At 47.5% G+C, this 19,300-nt stretch overlaps 2 protein-coding genes across 7 annotated transcripts in view; both read left to right on the top strand.

Moving 5' to 3' along the window:
* Positions 1 to 1,095: 1,095 nt before the first annotated feature.
* On the top strand, positions 1,096 to 13,639 carry LOC310669208 (rho-related GTP-binding protein RhoG-like). Its single transcript, XM_083422790.1, has 2 exons — positions 1,096 to 1,374; positions 10,462 to 13,639. Exons 1-2 carry the CDS (start codon positions 1,192 to 1,194, stop codon positions 11,059 to 11,061), a joined length of 783 nt encoding a protein of 260 aa, XP_083278916.1. The 5' UTR covers positions 1,096 to 1,191; the 3' UTR covers positions 11,062 to 13,639.
* Positions 13,640 to 15,626: 1,987 nt separating this feature from the next.
* The window catches only part of TAF1 (TATA-box binding protein associated factor 1), a 54,496-nt gene continuing 50,822 nt past the window's right edge, over positions 15,627 to 19,300 (top strand). For 5 of the 6 annotated variants that reach the window (XM_083422388.1, XM_083422386.1, XM_083422389.1 and 2 more), the window contains exons 1-2: positions 15,627 to 15,820; positions 17,405 to 17,522. In XM_083422388.1, the coding sequence (XP_083278514.1) occupies positions 15,692 to 15,820; positions 17,405 to 17,522 (247 nt within the window). In that variant the 5' untranslated portion in view covers positions 15,627 to 15,691. The remainder of the gene's footprint in view (positions 15,821 to 17,404; positions 17,523 to 19,300) is intronic. The other variant, XM_083422384.1, reaches the window with a different exon arrangement.

The raw sequence follows: 19,300 nt of genomic DNA, 5'->3' as shown, positions 1-19,300 counted from the left end.
TGCAGTCTGTAACCTGAAGCGTATGTAACCTGAAGCATATGTAACCTGAGGTACCACTGTATACATTATTTGAATTGTGTGGTCACCCTCTCTGAACCCAGGGGTCATTCCTTCTGAGTAAATGAGTAATGGAGCAGGGATGCATGATGTTCCTGCTGCTGATTTCATGTATGGTCTCAAAAACCTCAGCCATCACCGCAGTCAAAACTGGCCTAAGGTCACAGAGGCTTGTCTTATTCCTAGGGCTGTCATCGGAGTGGAGAAATTCCTTCTTTACTGATTCATCATATGTGTTTTTAGCTGATGAATCGATCAAATTAATGATTTTATCTTGATTATATTTAATATTTGTATTCTGCTTTTCCAACAACAAATGTTGAGCTCAAAGCTGTTATTGTCGGCATCCACCTATCTTGTAAGACAATGGAAGATTGTGCCTTTGAGGGTAAAGTCAAAGCACTGGAGAGTTACAGCACCTGCTATGGCTGTAGAGATTGACACGGGAGAGAGACATGTGTTGTTGCAGGTGGGGCAGAGGAAGGTGCCTGGTTGTGTTGCTGCAGATGCAGCAAGGCGTTTCTTCTCTCTGCGCTCCTCCCAGCAGCCATTCCTCCCCTAGTCACTCTTCTGTATACATGGCCTGACTGTCTCCAGGCACTGTGGCCGTCATCTGCAAGGGATCCCCACATGACAGTGTTAATGGCAGCTCTCAATAATCACAACAGCACTGCACACACACATTGTAAGCACTATAACATTGAATACAGTAACATATAAATAACTCGATGATAAATTCATCAGCAATTCAGCAAAATCACAAGAATTCAAAATATCAGAAAGAGCTGCTGAGTGATGCCAGGCGACCTCCTCTCTTGGGGAAGAGGTTTCTTTCCCCCCCTCAGCGGGCAGGCACAACTCTCTACGTTTCCAAACCAGACTTAATGCCTGCAACCGTTTTTTGTTTTTCCAAATCTCCACAACGTCCTTGCGAGGTAGGCTAGCTAACGCCCTCTTTCAGTCTGGGAAGCCGCGGAAACTACATCTCCCATCAACCCCAGTCGCTGGCCTACGCAAGAAAAACCATAGACCGAGGGTGGGGAAGAGAGAGGACGGAAGTCCGCCTTGAGCGGACGCCGCAGGAAGCTCGGCTGGCTCCCGGCCACCGTAGGTTCCAGCTGTGTGTGTGTGTGTATGTGTGCCCGGCGGGCCGTTCCGAAAAGGAGGGCGGGCAGCGCGCGCGTGCGCAGAATCGAGGCCGGGCTGCGGCGGAGGTGTGGGGGCGGTTTCCCTCAGCCGGATACAGCTTCTCTTCGGCCGGCGGCGGTTGCAGCTGACGGGAGAGAGCGAGCGAGCGAGAGCAGGGGGGACCCCAAGGTAAGACCCGGAGCCCCAGGCCGGCTTCCCTGCGCGATGCAGGGGGTTCGGAGGGTGGGGCGGGGAGCGCTTGCTTCCCGCTGTGTGGCCGCCGCCCTCAGGCCTGACAGGATGGGGGAGGGGGGCTGTTTTAAACAGGAACCCCCTGTGGGTGGGGGGAATCTCTTGCGGGCTCAGAGAAGCCTCGGGGGCTCCGGGGGGTGGGCACGATGAGGAAGGGCCCCCCCAGTCCAGTGTCTGAGCACCTTCCTTGCAAGCAGAGGAAGACTGGGAATCGCCTCTCTGGAGGCAGGGCTGCTGCCAGTCAATGCAAGGCAATGCTGGAGGAGAAGGGCCCAGTGGTCAGAGTGCCGCGAGGGGGGGGGGGCGAGACGGCTTGGTGTAATCTGTGGCCGCTGTTTCAGCCCCCGCTGGCAATCGCCAAGAGGAAGCGGGGAGGGGGGGGGGGAAATCTGATTGATTGCTGCCGGTCTGTGCGGGCCGTGCTGAGCTACATGGGGTAAATGGTCACGTTCAGGGCAAAGGGGGCTTGCTGCTTGCTGCCGTCTGCATGGGGAGGCTGGTGGGGTAGGTCAGCTGGGAGAGCCTTAAGACCTTTAATCTCAGTTCGCTGGACTGTAAATGAGAAATGATGCGGCAACGCGAGGAAAAGGATGGCGATCGTGAGTTCGGGACAGGAGCGAGAAACGTGATTTTAAGAAATTGTATTGCATTAATTTAATTTGGCTTGGTTTGTAATCGTTTGGGAAATTAATAAAAAATAATTTGTATGTATGTGGGGGTGGGGAAGACTCTTCATTTCAGAGCTGTGGGTTCGAGCCCCATGTCGGGCAAAGGATTCCTGCATTGCAATCACTACATGGGTTAGTTGGTCTCTTCCAACTCTACAGTTCTGTGAAAAACCCAGCAAAAATCAAGGTCTGGGGCTTGGAGAAGGGCTTCGGCATCTGCTTTGCATGCAGCTTCAATCCTCCACACCACCAGGGAGGGCTGGGAATGTACCAGGCCTGGAATCCTGTAGATCTGCCTCCAGCCAGTACCTTCTTGCTGCTGCCAGCCTTAGGCCTGTAACAGAGTGGGCAGAGTAAGAATTGGCCTGACTCTGTATAAGGCAGTTTCCTCTGTTCATTAGCAATATCAGTAGGGCGGGGGGAAAGAATTTGCTTTTGATCCCTGAGATCTCCAGGTGGGGCTAGGAGAGGACCCTGCCTTAAATCCTAGAGAGCTGCTGCCTGTCAGTGCAGACAAAACTGAACTTGCTGTGATTCATGTTGACTAGATCAGAGGCAAGCAGCTGAACTGGTTCACCACTGAGGCTTAACTTTGGAAATAAATCATGAACTTGGAGGCTGCTATGAAATGTCATATTAATTAGCAGGTAAAAGAGATGTAGCTCAGTGGTAGGGCATCTGCTTTGCATGCAGAAGGTCCCTTGTTCTCCACAGAGTCTTGAGAATGATCCTTGCCTGAAATTCTGGAAGCTGCTGTAAGTCAGAGTGGACAGTGCTGGGCTAGGTTCTTAATGGTCTGACTGTATAAAGCCAGTGCTTGTTTCCCTAACGTCCAGAGGCTGCAGTTTATATTGGTCTTTTAACCAATGAAAGTTTCTCCCAAAACTGCAGAATGTAGTCTTTGGATATCATGCCCAAATAACAGAGTCTTGTAGCAGCTTGAAGACTGACAAATCTTACTGTGACATAAATGTCATTAAGCTACAATCTGCTTCATCAGATGCATGAAGCATAATCCTGAGTTCCAGGTATATTATGTTTGTCCTTCATCTCTGTTGGTTTCCATGCTCACCCACCCTCCTTGTCTTGCATAAGGTCCAGCTTGAAGAAGTTGAGAAAAATAGCAAGGGAGGAGCTGGGGAGAAGAGAGAGCAATATTGTTAAAGCCCCAGAGTTTTCTATTTGTAATAGACATTAACACTTTCTGCTGTTGTAAGCTGCAGGATTTGTGCCTTCAACATTATGCACTTCTAATTCTCTCCCTCTGCAAACATTTTAACATTTTCCTGACAGTTCTGGAGAATTTGGGAACTTGTTCTCTACATGGATACCTTTTTATTGATCCTAATAAAGGTGTATTTTGTTGCATTTCTAATAGGCTTTAAAAAATGTTCTAATAAAGGGGACCAAAAGATACTGTTGGTGATGGTGGAGAAGAGGGGAGGTCTTCATCTTTATTCACTGTGGGTGGGGAGGGCCATTGATCAAATGCATTGACTAGAGTTGCCAGCTGACCAACTTGGTCTGCTCCTGTGCTTGTACAGCAGCCAGAGGTGTAGAAATTAACAGGTAACACTTTTCCCAGAGAAATTAAATTGCTGTGATTTGTGCATCAAACTGTTAGTAAACATGCCGAAGTAGGTTTAGAGAAAAGTTGGCCACCTGCAATGCATTTTGGGTGCTGCAGAGATGCTTAGCAAGGCATCCGTCAGTGTTAGAAACTGAAATATGAAAGCTAGGAGCTAAATGGCACCTTAAACCTAAGTTATGGGCACAACAAAGAAATGTCTAGGCACACTTTTTTAATAACAAGAATACAAAGCTGAAAATGAATAAACTGCAGCTAAAATATTATGTTCATTTTTCATATGGTCTAGTCCTTCTGCCCACCTCCCTAATATTCTTAAGAGGGTCTCTTCTCCAGTCTTCAAAGAGTAGCTGGAAGTGGGGAGGCAGAAAATGCTCATTTTCTTCCATTCTGCAGTTTTAAGCTGAAATCTTAGGTGCAGTACTGCGTCCAGAGCTCAGAAACTGTTCACACTAATGAAATTCCCTGTCGCAAAATGCGCTTAGAACAATGGGAGTTTCGAACACTGGCACACGTTCAGGGCTTCTTTTTTCTAAGGTAGGATTGGTCCTCCCCTTGCTCTTAGGCAGCTCTTGCATTCCTTGTTACACAGCTGCATGATCCAGAGATGGTTTTGCTTGTGGATGAGAGGCCAGAGCACAAGCAGTGAGGCATGGCTGCTGCTTCTCCACCCAGCTTGTGTACCTCCCTGGGGCATAAGGCTGCTTTCTTTCTTTCTAGGGGCTTGCCAGCTAGATTTCGTTCAAGTGTGTCAAACTGAACTGGTGATCACGTGATGCTTTTCTCCCACCCACAAAGGGTACTTGGGACTTGGTAACCCTTCTATGATTACCCCCAACTCCACGCTCTGTCATTTAAATTTCAGAACTGGCACTCTCTTACACTGGCTACTTCCATATAGTCTGGTAGCATCAAATTGTCTTTTATTTGATTGATCCAGTAAGCAGACACCACATTAAAACTTGTATATCAGCTTACAGAAACATGATGCAGAGTTGTCAAAATACTGATTTTATATTTAATTGGATAAATTTTCTGCTTTCATCTGAATTTAGCTACAATTTATGTAGGACTCTTAATGACACATTGTGCGCATACACCCTCCTTCCCAACTCCTTTTCAATATGGCTTGAATATGGCTAGCACACAGGGGGACATGTGTGAGCAGCAAATCCTTTGTATGCACAATCTGTGGCGGGGCTCCTCTCACCTTGCAGCAGCATCTGCAAAGCCGCTTGCCATGTACAGCAACCACTGGGGAGGACTGAAGCAGAGTGGGTGAGGAAGTGGTTTTTTGTACAATGTATCTGAATTGACTGTTTACAGTTTGTCACCTTATCTCTCCCTGGAGGTGTGGCAGCTTTTGACAGCATATTATGTGCCTTGCAGGGAGGGTGTTTGGGATACCAGGCTGATCTGAACTCACAGTCATTGCTGCAGTTTGAGCTGCTGACATTAGTGAGGATGGAATAGCTAGGGAAAGTGAGGGCTGTTGGAGCTTGGGGTCCTGCTGCAAATGCAGTTTTGCTACCAGGGCGTTGCTCCTATCTGGACACCCTGGCTCCATAGCCCAGCACTCTCTTCCTTCTAGCAAGAAGCAGACAAAACTGATCTTGTGACACTATTCTTGCAGTTATGTTTTCAAATGTAATCTTCAAAGCTATATTGAATATCTATACAAGTCACTGCTATATTGTTCTTGCAGTGCATCATGGAATACTGTTTTTTGGCGTGTGGGGTATGGGGGGGGAGAAGTCTGTGCATTATAGAGATGTGATGAGTGAAAGACATTTCCTGGGGAAAGTGAATGAGTTGGTAAAGGTGCTTTGTAGGATGTGATTTGTAAATGAAATAAATAATTTATAATAATAAAATAGATGCTGGTTATAAACTGTTAGCCTTAGATAAAGTGTGGCCAAGAAATTTCCTAAACCAACACTCTTAACAACACAATTCCTTACATATAAGTTCCATTGAGTTCACTGGGGCTTCCTTCCCAGTTGTTTTCGTTGTATTTTGTATTTTCTGCACCACCATGATATGTATGTTAAAGGTGATAGATAGATAGATAGATAAACAAACAAATAAATAAATATATACAATAAGTGGGTATAGGATTTCACTCTTAATGAAGATAACTAGCAAACCGATTCCATCTTTGGGGGGCGGGGAATATTCTGGTCACCTCTGCTTGTTATTACACTAGCAGAAATTTACATGTGGATGTTTAGATGTTGGGCAGACCAAGGTTCCCTTATCACAGTTAAATTTCTAGCCATTTTTTTTGTAACTGGCGGCTGTCCTTGCTGAGCCTGTGGTATATGATAGTTGAGATAGTATGTGACATTTTACACACTTCTGTATATGAAGCTGAGCTGGTTAGCTCCATCTTGTCCAGGCTTGACGAGATAGCTCTTTAGTGTCTGTGGCAGAGATTTTTGCAAGCCTGAGATCAGTTATTGGCTAGAGTGGTGGGATTGAATCTGGAAAGACACAGGACTGGGCAGGAGTCCAGTTTCCCAGATTTTGTAGGCTGCCTTCTATACCACACCAGTGCTCCCCTTTCATTTGATCACAGCTTCCTAGTTTTCCCTTGAAAGTGACTGCATTCCCTCAATGGCAAACATTCCTCCCATAAGGAATTGCATGGATCCAGGCTTCCCCAAATTGGTGCTCTCCAGGCATTGTGGGTCTCCAGCTCCCATCCAGCCCAGCTAGCATAGCCACTGGTCAGGAATGATGGGAGGTGTAGTTTTGAATATCTGCAAGGTTCCAGGTTGGGGAAGACTCCAGATATGTTAGCAACTTTCACAGAAACAGCAGTCCACAAAACTTGGAATTCAAGTTAAATGTCACACAAGAAGATGCAGGACATTGGTTTGGCTCTTGTGGCTGGTTGCACAACAGAAGTCCCATTACTTCCTGTTCCACAAAAAAAATTCCACTAGTGCAACCGTTGTGCTGGATTTCATATTGCGCAACTGTGATTCTTGCCCTTACACTAGCGCAACTGTCTTTGCACTGGCAGTTACAAAATTTTGGGTCTCAGACTCCAGCTGCTTGTTTGCGGCTAGTATGAAGTATTCAAGCAAGATGATGGTGGAAGGACATTTTGGGAGTTCAGATTGGATAGAGCTTCAGTGTGGATGGCTGCTGCTGTGTGAACAGTGAACTCCAGTGCCCGTGTTCTCTCCCCCCCCCCCATCCCCAAAAGGGAGATTGGTGATTTGTTGAGGAACTGGAGCAATTGCTTTAAGTGAAGGGACTTGAGCCAAAGGTTGCAGAGAGTGGTTGACTGAGTTGCTCTCTGGAGAGCTGCCCTGCTAATACATGTTCAGCTGTTAGTCTCTTGGAATGGGCTGCGTTATCTTCTAAGAGGGTTTCTCGCTCAGCAGGAAACTGCATCCTGGGAGCTAAGTAGCACCTTCCAAAGAAAGAGGCTGACAAGTTGTTTCTTGTTTGGGCTAGCTAGGCAGTTCCAGCTTGAAAGCGTGCAGGCTTTTGGTTTATATTTGGGAGTGATATGCGGCTCCACCAAGTCCATTGGGAAAGTGCTGGGAAGTGTCCTGTCAGAAAATGGACTCCCCGCCCCATCCCCAAATTGTCTCTGGTGAATTTGAATTTTTCATGCTAAAAGTCATTCTGAAACTTTCCAGAGTGACGAGGCCTGCGCTGAGCTTTGCACTTTGCTTTCATCCTGAACTCTTCACATATATTTGGTATTAACGTGTTTGCAGCTCAAGCCCCTTAATTCCTGCTGGACCATTCATTGTTAAGAATAATCTGCTCTTGGCTTCCTTCTCAACAGTTCTTTGTGTATTCACAGAAGGCCTCCGTGCCTCTGGTGCTGGCTGAGAGGGGAAACGTTCTGAGCACCCATCACAGCTGTTGCGTTCTAAGCTGTTGTGGGTCTTGGACTGCTGAATTGGGCCCTAGATTGCACCAGAGCAGCTGACAGATAGTTCAGATTTAACAAAGCAGAAGATGTTTCTCTTGCAGTCATTTTCAATGTAGAGAATTTCTGCTGGTAGAGAACCAGAGTTAAGACTGCTCAAGATTTCTAGAAGCTTATTACAGAGTGTCTGGTTTGTTCCTTTGCTGTTTATTCAAAAACTTTGGTTCAGCAACCAGGAACACTTTTCTAACAATCAGGGGCCAATGCTAACTCTTGGCTGGGGAGCAGTAGGGGTTATTCCACTGCGATATCTGAAAACTAGCCATGTACTGACCAGGGCAGAAGTCTTTTTTGTGTGGGGGAGGGGGGCAGTATTTGTCTTAATATTTGCTGAGCCAGCTCTGAATTGGACCCCTCTCCAGTTGATGGAGCAGTTTAGAATCCAGCAAATCTTTGTCTAGACCAGCTCTTCCTGTATCCTGCCCCATTCCGAGGCTTTACACTGGCTGCCCAAATACCACAAGTGGTATCCTGTCAATAATCTGCACTGTTGGCAGGCGCAAGGGAGGACCCCCCTGCTGGCAGAGGGAAATCACTGCACTCTTAATCCCCTTCCAACAACAGATCAGGGGTCAGCAAACTTTTTTAGGAGGGGGCCGGTTCACCACCCCTCAAACCTTGTGGTGGGCCGGACTGCGCACGCATGCGCGTGTGCACACATACGCATGCATGCACGCACGCACATGGCAGAGGGGGGCTTCTCTCTCTCCCCCAGCCCCTCCCCTCCCCCACTTTCCTACCTCCTCCACCGCTCTGCTTGCGGTTGGGAGCCGGTGGTGGTGGTGGTGCGTCTCCTTTCTAGGCCAGCTTTCCCAGGTACCTGGTGCGGAGCCAGCAGGCACTCCAAGCTCCAGCCAAAGCCCCGTGACACTCCTGTCATGATGCCTACAATGCAGCCATGGACGGAGAGGCTGGCAGGCGGGTGGTGAGTCTGGGCCGTGCCTCAGCGCACGGGCGGCAAGGCTTTGGATTGGCTGGCACCAATCAAAGCCCAGCTCCCTTCCTCCACAGGGCAGGGAGAAGCCCGGAGGAGTGAGGGAGAAAAGGTGCCCGGGGGGAGGGGGATTGCAAAAAAAGGGGGGGCACAGCACGAATGATGATGCCGATCCAAGTAGCAATTCCAGGACCGTCCGCGGGCCGGATCCAGAAGGCAATTGGGCCTGATCTGGCCTGCAAGCCTTAGCTTACTGACCCATGACATAGATCAAGGGTTAGGATTGCTCTGTTATTGACAAACCAAAAAGTGTGTGAGAGAGTTTAGTGTGAATGTATGTTGAGACAACAAGGGACGCGGGTGGCACTGTGGGTTAAACCACAGAGCCTAGGACTTCCTGATCGGAAGGTCGGCGGTTTGAATCCCCACGACGGGGTGAGCTCCCGTTGCTCGGTCCCTGCTCCTGCCAACCTAGCAGTTTGAAAGCACGTCAAAGTGCAAGTCGATAAATAGGTACCGCTCCAGCGGGAAGGTAAACGGCATTTTCGTGCGCTGCTCTGGTTTGCCAGAAGCGGCTTAGTCATGCTGGTCATATGACCCGGAAGCTGTATGCCGGCTCCCTCGGCCAGTAAAGTGAGATGAGCGTCGCAAGCCCAGAGTTGGTCACGACTGGACCTAATGATCAGGGGTCCTTTACCTTTTTTATGTTGAGACAACAAGTCATGGTGTTTTACAATCTCTGGAGTTTTACAAAATACATCAGGCAGACCTGGTCTTGTTCAGATGCATGGTTTGCTTAGGAGTAGGTTCTAGCTCCCCGGAACATGGTTTTAAAAGTGTTTGTTAAACTAGGTCAAGAAAAAGCTCCTGTGCTGTGTAAGACAGCTTCCTGGGTTTTTGGGGGGTGGTGATGGTAGTGGTGGGTTGTTCTCTGATTGCTTCTGGCTCATTCCTGGCTGGTTTCTCTTTTCTCCTTGCATAACTTCTGAAAAATGAGCTCCTTACTGTGGTTGTGGTTCTTTTAAATGCTTACATATTTAATACGTTCGTATTCTGCTTTCTCCTAGTGCACTTTTCTCCTAATGCAGTTTACTGTTAAAGGCACTGTACTAAAACAAAAGGTACAATAGACAAAACAGAATCCTCTCAATCTGTTTGTGGTTTCTTTAGGAACTGTTACACGTCATTCACAATTTTGAATATTTATATATTGCCGTTCTAGCGAATGATCTTCCAAGGCAGCTTATCCAGCCCAGCAGCCCTTCAGTCTCCTGGCCGAGGCATGTAGCTAGAAAGTGCCTCTTTTCAGCTCTGCAGTCTCAGGGCAACTTGTAGTTGGAGAACATGGGAATTCTTCCTGACACCAAATCAAACGCTTGGTCTACCTAGCTCAGTACTGTCTGTGGTGACTAGCAGAGGCTCTTCAGGGTTCCAGACAGGGAGCCTCTCTCAGCCCTACCTGGAGTTGCTGCAGACTTGGGACTTTCTTCCTGATGCTCCACCACTGAGATGTGGCCCATCCCCGTAAACCTTACGGTTTGAGGCAGGAAGGTGGGAAACCAGCTCCTTTCAGTTACGCTTCCCTTGGCTGATGGGGTGGGACCAGGTTTTATTTCCATCTTGCCATGATTTTCTCCTGGACAGCAGAGGGCGAAGGCTCCCTGTGGCCATTGGCTGATGGTAGAGGCCTGAGCCTGCCTCTCTTTGGCTTTGCTGTCCCCTGGGCAAGTGGGAAGTGAGAAGGGTGGGTGCGGAATGCATGTCCATAACTTGGTTTCTGAGTTATTGCATAAGTCTCCTAGCAATACTGGAGGCTTGGTCCAATATTTTTCTCCCAACTGAGTTTGGCTTCCTCTGACTTCTTCCTTTCTTTGTGCAGGACTCTTCCCTTCAGATCAGAAGAATGCAAACGATAAAGTGTGTGGTTGTTGGCGATGGAGCTGTGGGGAAGACCTGCTTGCTCATCAGCTACACTACCAATGCATTCCCTGAGGAATACATTCCCACGGTGTTTGACAACTACAGCGCTCAGATGACTGTTGATGGCAGGATGGTTAGTCTGAATCTCTGGGACACGGCAGGCCAGGAGGAATATGACCGTCTGCGCACCCTCTCCTATCCTCAGACCAATGTCTTCGTCATCTGCTTCTCCATTGGGAGCCCCTCCTCGTACGCAAATGTGAGGCACAAATGGCACCCTGAGGTGTCTCACCACTGCCCAAATGTGCCGATTCTTCTTGTTGGCACTAAGAAGGACTTGAGAAGTAACACGGAGACGGTGAAGAAGCTGAAGGAGCAGAGCCTGGGCCCCACCACCCCCCAGCAGGGGACGTCACTGGCCAAGCAGATTGGAGCCGTCAAATATTTGGAATGTTCAGCGCTGAACCAGGAGGGGGTGAGAGAAGTCTTTGCTGAAGCTGTGCGTGCCGTTTTATACCCTGTGACAAAGAAGAACTCCAAGAAGTGCCTTCTGTTGTAGTCGCCAAGGAACGTGGAGCAAGGATTGAGGGCTTTGGGTTGTTTTGAAGGTTGCCTCCTTAATCTAATTGCATCTTGCACTAATGGCTCTAAAGAGATATATTTCTTTCCGCAAGTACTCCTGCAGTTCAGGTGCCAGTTCCAGCAGACTGGAACAAAAGACATCAATTCCAAGTTTTAAGATCACCCTATCTGCCATATTCTCAGTATCTGTGCTTCCCTAATTCTCCATCTCTTCAGTGGAGGAGAGCTGCAGCCAAGAGAGACTGTCCAAGACAAGTGCTTTCTTTGCTATACAAACCTAAGATACAGTCCTTTCTGAAGGAGACAGTAATCTGTTTTGATTCATGTGCCACTGTTGCTTTTCCTAACAATTTCTTCATCAGTTAGCTGTCTTTTGTATAGATAGGGCTGTGCCTATCAGTGTCAATTTGCCAAGACTGTTTGAGAACATGTTCTGAATTTTAGAATGTCTCCACTGTGGGATGCAAGCACCACATGTGGTAACAGAGATTTAGAAACTGAGAGGGCTTTCAATAAGATCAAAACTACTCTGCTCCTCTTCATGGAATTGGATGCCGGTTCCACAAACTTGTTTTGGGATTGGGAGCTGGTCCCTTTTTGCTTTCAGGGTTGGAAAACTGGGCTTTATAATGCAGCTCCTTACTGTTTCTGGAGGGTGTCCCTCAGCTGTGTGATTAAGCCAAGGCATCCTTTCAAAAGCTGACTTTGCCACATATCCTTTTAAAGCTGGGCTTGTCCTCCACAGGATGAGATTTCCTTTCTCAGCCTGCCATAAGAGTCCATCACTCCAAGATTATACTCTTGCTGTGCCTGCTGTAGGAAGATGCCCTGATGGCATCGCTGCCAGGCCAACTAAACCCCACAATGAAGAGTGTGCCCACTCACTTGATTTTAGGTATGTTTTATACTGTTGGAGGCTTACTGAACTCAGCTGTGCTACAGGTACCCTTATATAAACTCTGGACTGGCTGGCCTTTATGTCCATGGGCACCGTGGCAGTGCCCCCCATTTCCTCAGCATATGCCTCCTTCCCCAAATGTTGTGGTTGACCGTAAATCTTATGAACGTGGTATAGATGGCAGAGATCTGCCTGCTCTAGAGCAGAAGGTCTCATTTGCTCACTACACCCCGCCTGCCTTTTTAATATAATTGCCAATGCTACAAAGCAGTACTGTATTTCTGTGCCTTTTCATTAGTACTATGTTTTCTCCTGCAGGTGAAAATATCAGTAATTTCTTGCCTTCTAAACTTTCAGGTGTAAATGCTATTAAAATGTTGCACTGGTTTGTTGACCTCTTTAGGACATAGGTACCCAATATAGGTGCATATAGGCAGGGTTTTAACTTTCACTGAAATATTAACTTCCCTTTCTTGGAAAGAAAAACATGTGCAAGTGCTTTTTAAAAAGAAAACATGCATTTCTAGCACCACAGCTGATTTAATCTAGTGGCATTAAGGAACTTTTTTTACTTATGATGATTTGTGGCCATATTCAAGATCTTTAGTTTATTGGGAGCCTGATGCTCTGTGGCATCTCTCTGGCCAAGGATAGCTTATTTATTTGATCAACAAGTTTGTTAATTGCAGTTCTTGAGAAATGAGTGTTTTCTCCACAGGTATGCTGCATTGCTTCCAAGGAACAAAACAATACTGAGCAGAATTCTGTTCCTTTTTTTTTTTTTAAAGCTCAGCACCATTTCGAAGTGAATTATTTATGTTTTTATATGACGATTGTTCTGATTACAAATCTGCTCTGATTACAAATCAGCAAAATTTGCCTGACTTTAGAATCGCAGTACTTGTGAGCTGTCCTCGGTATTGATGCCGATAAAATGCAGGCGTAATGGAGCTAGACAGATAACTGAGACCAGGTGCAAAGCCAGTGTAGTTCATACCATGGTTGAACAAAATCTGCACCTAGAAGTCCTAAGAGTTGAGGCTAACCTGACTAGATCACTACAATTGAAATTGGGTATTTTCTTCTCCTCCCCACATAGTCTGGGTCCTTTGGCGGTGATCTGACCATTCTCAGGATTTAAAGTGGAGACGGACACATTCTTGGTGACGAGGGAACACAGTTAAATATGGTTTGGTCTAATCTCTGGATCCAAATGCTTTTTTGAACATCAAATAAAATCATAACTGTGTTAGGCTCTGGTGCCTTTAGGCCCAGAAATATTGTGGGCTAGGCTCTGCAGGCCAATAGGTTTTTGTTTTGTTTTTACTTGAATGTTTGTGTAGAATGTGCAGGCCCTAAAAACCTGCAAAGCTTTCTTCATCTGCCTTGCAGAAATAATTCTGGGTGCTGCAGGGGCCAATGTGAAATAGCTGTCTGATCTGCCCGTTGGAAGGAATTTCTCTAGGTTGAGGTTTTACGTGGTTGATGGGTGTGCCACATGTGCCTTAATGTGCAAGGGGAATCTGAGACTGTGTGGTACTGAAACATACACTGGCAACTGATTTTATAGTTAAAAAATAAATTTGTATGGCGACTAACGGAGTTATTTTTAAATTATGCAGAATTAAATTGTAATAAAGCATTTTCTTGGTTTTTTCCTTTGTCTGGTTATTCATTCTCTCTCTCTTTTCGTAAGGGGTGTTTCAAAAAGTGTTCCCTTTCTCCCTGAGCTTTTGTTATAAGGAATTTGTAGTTCCTTGGAACCAAGTTTGTTTAGAGCAACTTTGATCTTTTATGAAATGCCCTTGCTCCCTTTAAGAATGTTCCTCTGTTTTTACAGCTTTGATCTTGCATTTAGTTCTGAGGGAAATATCTCTCCAGTCATGCCTAGAATTGCATTCTGAGCTGGAGAGGAGGATGTGAGTTATGACAGTAGTAGTGCCTCTTAAAAGGTTGAAGTAGGGATGATGCAGCAGCTACCATCTACGCCTGTTTAAATGTAACCTTTATCATGTCTTTGTTCCATTTCAGAAGTGTCTCCTACTCCATTGTTCTATCAGACCTTCACAAATTTGGTGTAGGCAGACCAAATTTATAATGTCCAAGAACTACAGTTGGACATATGCTACTTCTGTTACCTCTAGTGCCACCTCACCCTTGCCTGATTTCTGCTGGGTGGTGGTTGTGCAGAAAACACAATAAAAACTTACCCATTTCCCAAAATAAGCAATTTTGTGAATATATGTGGATGCAAAGGGACGCGGGTGGCGCTGTGGGTTAAACCACAGAGCCTAGGACTTACTGATCAGAAGGTCAGCAGTTTGAATCCCTGTGATGGGGTGAGTTCCCATTGCTCAGTCCCTGCTCCTGCCAACCTAGCAGTTCGAAAGCACGTCAAAGTGCAAGTAGACAAGTAGGTACTGCTCCGGTGGGAAGGTAAACGGCGTTTCCGCTCTGGTTTGCCAGAAGCTGCTTAGTCATGCTGGCCGTATGACCCGGAAGCTGTACGCTGGCTCCCTCGGCCAATAAAGCGAGATGAGCGCCGCAACCCCAGAGTCGGTCATGACTGGACCTAATGGTCAGGGGTCCCTTTACCTTTACCTTTATGTGGATGCAAATCTATTCTGTCTTCCCTTAAGAGCACAAGAACTCTGCTGGGTCAGGCCAAATGTCCATCCAGTCTAGCACCCTGCAGTAGCCCCTTGTATTTTTTAAATTACCCCCTCACACACCACCTGCCCTTCAAAACAAATTAGCACAGTGGTTTACAATGAATATAAAAATACCAGCAGTCATCCGTGGCCCTGTAAGTTAAAGTAGTGTGCAGTGTTTCTGTTCACTGTTTCAGCTCCCTAATTTCATCTTTCCGGGTAAACCACTGGTATTGCGTTAAACTAGGTAAGCTCTGATTTCGTCCCAAGCCTGCTGCTACCCCCCTTCTTCCTGCCCATAGCTGTCAACGTTTTCCTTTTTTTAAGGGAAAGTCCCTTATTCCGAATAGGGTTCCTCGCAAGAAAAGGGAACAGTTGACAGCTATGTTGCTGCCACCTCGTGGAACATGTTTCAGTAGTGCAAGCCTAAGCATGCCTACTCGGAGGTAAGCGCTATTGAATTAAATGGGGCTTACCCCCAGGTATGGAAGTTTAGGATTGCAGCGTTACCCCCCCCCCCTTTAAAAGCAGTCTTGAGTAAGAATTTTTTGCCACATCATTGTGTCGGAGTTCCACAGGTTAACTGCATGCAGGTTGGGAGAAAGTCCTACTTAGTGGAGTTGTGTAGAGGATAGGCTAGGAGCACCGTCAGAAGCAACTTCGCCACTTGAGAGCTCCTCGTGGGAGGTGGTGTCATGTAACAAAAGATTCATTTATAAAACCAAAAGAGCTGTAAGGGACTACAAGGGTCCCGGAATAAATCTATTCTCCCAGCGTGGGGGCTGGAGCCCGCAACCCGCGCTCGCTCTGCCGACTATGCCATCGCTCATTCATTTCGCTCAGCCCGGAGTAGTGCGAAGCCACGCCTCCTCGTTCTTCACAGTCCTCCCGCGTCCCGTCCCACAGCAAACTCGCTAGTCTAGCGCCGCTCTACCCTCATGGCTGCTCTCTATGAATGCGGCGAGACGCGGCGCAACTTCCGCTTCCGATATAAACAAACCCGCGTTGAAATAAATGGCGCTGTTGGAGGCGGCACCTGCAGATACCGCTTGGCGGAGATGTCAGACACGGACAGCGAGGAAGCGGCGGCGGCGGCGGCAGCCGCCAAGCCCTTCTCCCTGGCCGCATCCCACTTCGGCAACATTGACGACCACGGCCAGCTCGAGGGAGAAGAGAACTTCGACGAGGTGGGCTCCTCTCGGGGGCAGGGCGCTGGGCGCTGGGCGCTGGGCAGGGGGCTGGGACTCGCTACTCTCCGAGCAGCCGCCCCGGGACCGGAGGTCCATAGCCAGGGGGCTTGCTCTGCATGGGGAAGAGCTCTTCGACGAGGTGGGCTCCTCTCGGGGGCAGGGCGCTGGGCGCTGGGCGCTGGGCAGGGGGCTGGGACTCGCTACTCTCCGAGCAGCCGCCCCGGGACCGGAGGTCCATAGCCAGGGGGCTTGCTCCGTATGGGGAAGAGCTCTTCCTCAGTCGCCAGGGAGGACTGGGAGAGCTCCTGCAGAAAAGCGTAGCAAATATCTAGGGTTGTCATATGTCCTCTTTTTTTAGGGGGGGGGGGTTCTTCTTTTTCAGGGGGAAAATTTCTGTTCTAAATTTACCACATTTTCTCCTGCTTTACTTTCTGGATGATACATAGACATCGCTGGTGGCTGAAGACTTGTTTTCCTCTTCTCTTTTCTTCTGCCCCCCCCCCCCCCCCGCGCACACACCACTGGTTTGGTTTTGGAGCATGTGCTCTGTGTGCAGAAGCCCCCTTCCCCAGTTCAACCCCTGACATTGAAAGGTGGGGCTGGGAATGTTCCTGTCTGAGGGAGTGCAGAGCCACTTCCAGCAAGCATGGAGAATTCTGGGCTGGGGGGACCACTGGTCTGGTTTTGGAGCGTGTGCTCTGTGTGCAGAAGCCCCTCCCCCATCAAAAAACCCTCTCCCCCTCTTCCATCAATCCTTGACATCTCAATGTAAGGATTGGAGAGTTCCTGCCTGAAAGCCTGGAGAGCCAATCACATTAATAGCAAATGGTGGACTAGGTGGACCAATGGTTTGGTTGTAGAGGATGTGCTTTGTGTACTGAAGCCTCCTAGTTCGACCTTGGCATTTTAAGAAGGGGCTGGGAAAGTTCCTGTATGAGTACGTGGGAGCCTTTTCTAACAAGCATAGCTGATTGAAGCTGATTAAAGCTACAGCATTGGACAAAGTGTTAATTAGAAGCTCCTTTCCCTGCTATTGAAACACACACACACATTCTTCTTGCAGCTGTGCATCTGCCGTAACTGGTAGTACCTCTGCAAGATATTCCAGGCAGGGAAGGATTTTCCCCCCACTTGTCTTTCAGTCTGAGATGCCAAAGACTGAATGTCACTGAGGTCTTGCTACTGAGCCCATGGTGCTCCCCCCACCCACCTTCAATATGAAACAGTCTTATATCAAATGAGACCTCTGGTTCTTCTAAACCAGTACTATCTGCTTTAACTAGCAGTGGTTCTCCAGAGATTTTTTTTCAGCATTGCATCTTTTTAACTGGAGATACTGAAGACTGGATCTGGAGCCTCCTGCATACAAAATGTGCTCAGCCATCAAAACTGCTGTCACATCTTGTATAGCTCCCAGGTATGCATTTCTGTTAATAGTGCAGTGTGGCTAGATGTTATCTGCAGTGCAACTTACTGCTTTGTCCTCCTAATAACTTTGCAGTTATGCCTTCCCAACTCTACTCCATAATACTGTCTTTCCTTCGACTTCTGACCAACTTCTGTTCTCTTTCTTTCTCCCAGGAAACAAAAGAACGTTTGGCTGATCTAGGGGCAGTGGATCTGGGGAGCTACATACCCGAAGCCACAGCTGGTGAATATGATGCTTCTGTGGTAGATGAAGCCCATATGGATGAGGAAGGTGAGATAACCTTTTTGCCTTGGGGGTCTGGGGTAGAACAGCCTTCTCCAACCTGGTGTCTCCCACATGTTGTTGGAATTCAGCTCTAGCCAGCACAGCCAGTGGTCAAGGAAGATGGTACTTTTGGTGCAACAGAATGTGGAGGGCACCAGGTTGGGGAAGTCTAGGGTAGAAGAAGGGCTTTGGTCTCAGGATCTGGGATGACTCCTGTTTGTGTATTAAAAAGAGGTCCAGCTGGTTGATGCTTTAGTGATGCTTGCTCAGCATCTGCAAGCAATGGCTAGACTTAGTAGCAAAGTGGCAGCTTCTGCTAGGTAAAGGTAAAGGGACCCCTGACCTTAAGTCCAGTCGTGACCGACTCTGGGGTTGCGGCACTCATCTTGCTTTATTGGCTGAGGGAGCCGGCGTACAGCTTGGGTCATGTGGCCAGCGTACAGCTGGCCGGCGTACAGCTTGGGTCATGTGGCCAGCATGACTAAGTCACTTCTGGCGAACCAGAGTAGCGCACGGAAACTCCGTTTACCTTCCCGCCGGAGCGGTACTTGCACTTTTGACGTGCTTTCGAACTGCTAGGTTGGCAGGAGCAGGGACTGAGCAATGGGAGCTCACCCTGTAGTGGGGATTTGAACCGCAGACCTTCTAATCGGCAAGTCCTAGGCTCTGTGGTTTAACCCACAGCGCCACCTGCCAGCCCCCAGTACAATAGCACAACGTTATATACAATTAGCACAGATGCTTCAGGAAGAAATGGGTGAAATTACCGTATTTTTCACTCTATAAGATGCACCAGACCACAAGACGCACCTAGTTTTTGGAAGAGGAAAATAAGAAAAAAAATATTCTGAATCTCAGAAGCCAGAACAGCAAGAGGGATCGCTGCGCAGTGAAAGCAGCGAACCCTCTTGCTGTTCTGGCTTCTGTGATAGCTGTGCAGCCTGCATTCACTCCATAAGACGCACACACATTTCCCCTTACTTTTTGGAGGGAAAAAGTGAGTCTTATAGAGCAAAAAATACAGTATATACCTCAGGTTGCAATCTTGTAAACTCTTACCTGAGAGGAAGTAGCCACATGTGATAGGACTTTCTTTTTGTTTGTGGCTCCAACTCTCCCCTTCCCCAGAGATGTATTTGGTTCCCTCCCAGATTTCTTTTAGAAGAGCTTAAAACCTTTTTCTTTGTCGATCAGTTTTGTTAAGGTCATGCTCTCCTCTGGATTTGATCTTCTCATAGATTGATGATGCAAGGGACAGATAAAGATGCTACTTTTCTGTTAATTTTAGTGTTTTGTTAGATGCCTAGGCAGAGCTTAAGTTTTGCCAGGACTCCCTCTCAGATCTTCTTTGTTTACAGTCCTGGATGTAGTGCTAGATCCAGGAAAGCAAAAGGAAAACACTGAGAGCTGAAGATTACAATCTTGTAAATGCTTGTCTGGTAGTAAGTAGCCACATGTAATAGGCAGAAATCAGATGTCTAAGCATAAATCCTTATGCCAGTGGAACAAAAGTTAGTGCTAAACTGGATTCCATCAGGGGAGCTGAGATTCTTCACTGGGACTGAAGGGGTTTATATGTGATGGTTCCTATGTGTTGTGGTTCCTTTAATTGCTGTTCAGAAAAATTTGGTGCATGGCTTCCCTTATCTTGCACCTGCAGATCTTGTGATTGGTGTTTGAAGGTCACTGTGACCTGGCAACCAGCCAAAGTTATGGTCATTCTTGAGTATATTAAGAGAGGGTTTGTACATTGTCTGTTCAGTTTGCTTTGAGGAAGCTCTCTG

This window comes from Podarcis tiliguerta, assembly GCF_965153285.1.
Source record: "Podarcis tiliguerta genome assembly, chromosome: Z".
Lineage (NCBI taxonomy): Eukaryota > Metazoa > Chordata > Lepidosauria > Squamata > Lacertidae > Podarcis > Podarcis tiliguerta.
The sequence above is the reverse complement of the archived record's forward strand: the minus strand, read 5'-3'. Positions and strand labels throughout refer to the sequence as shown.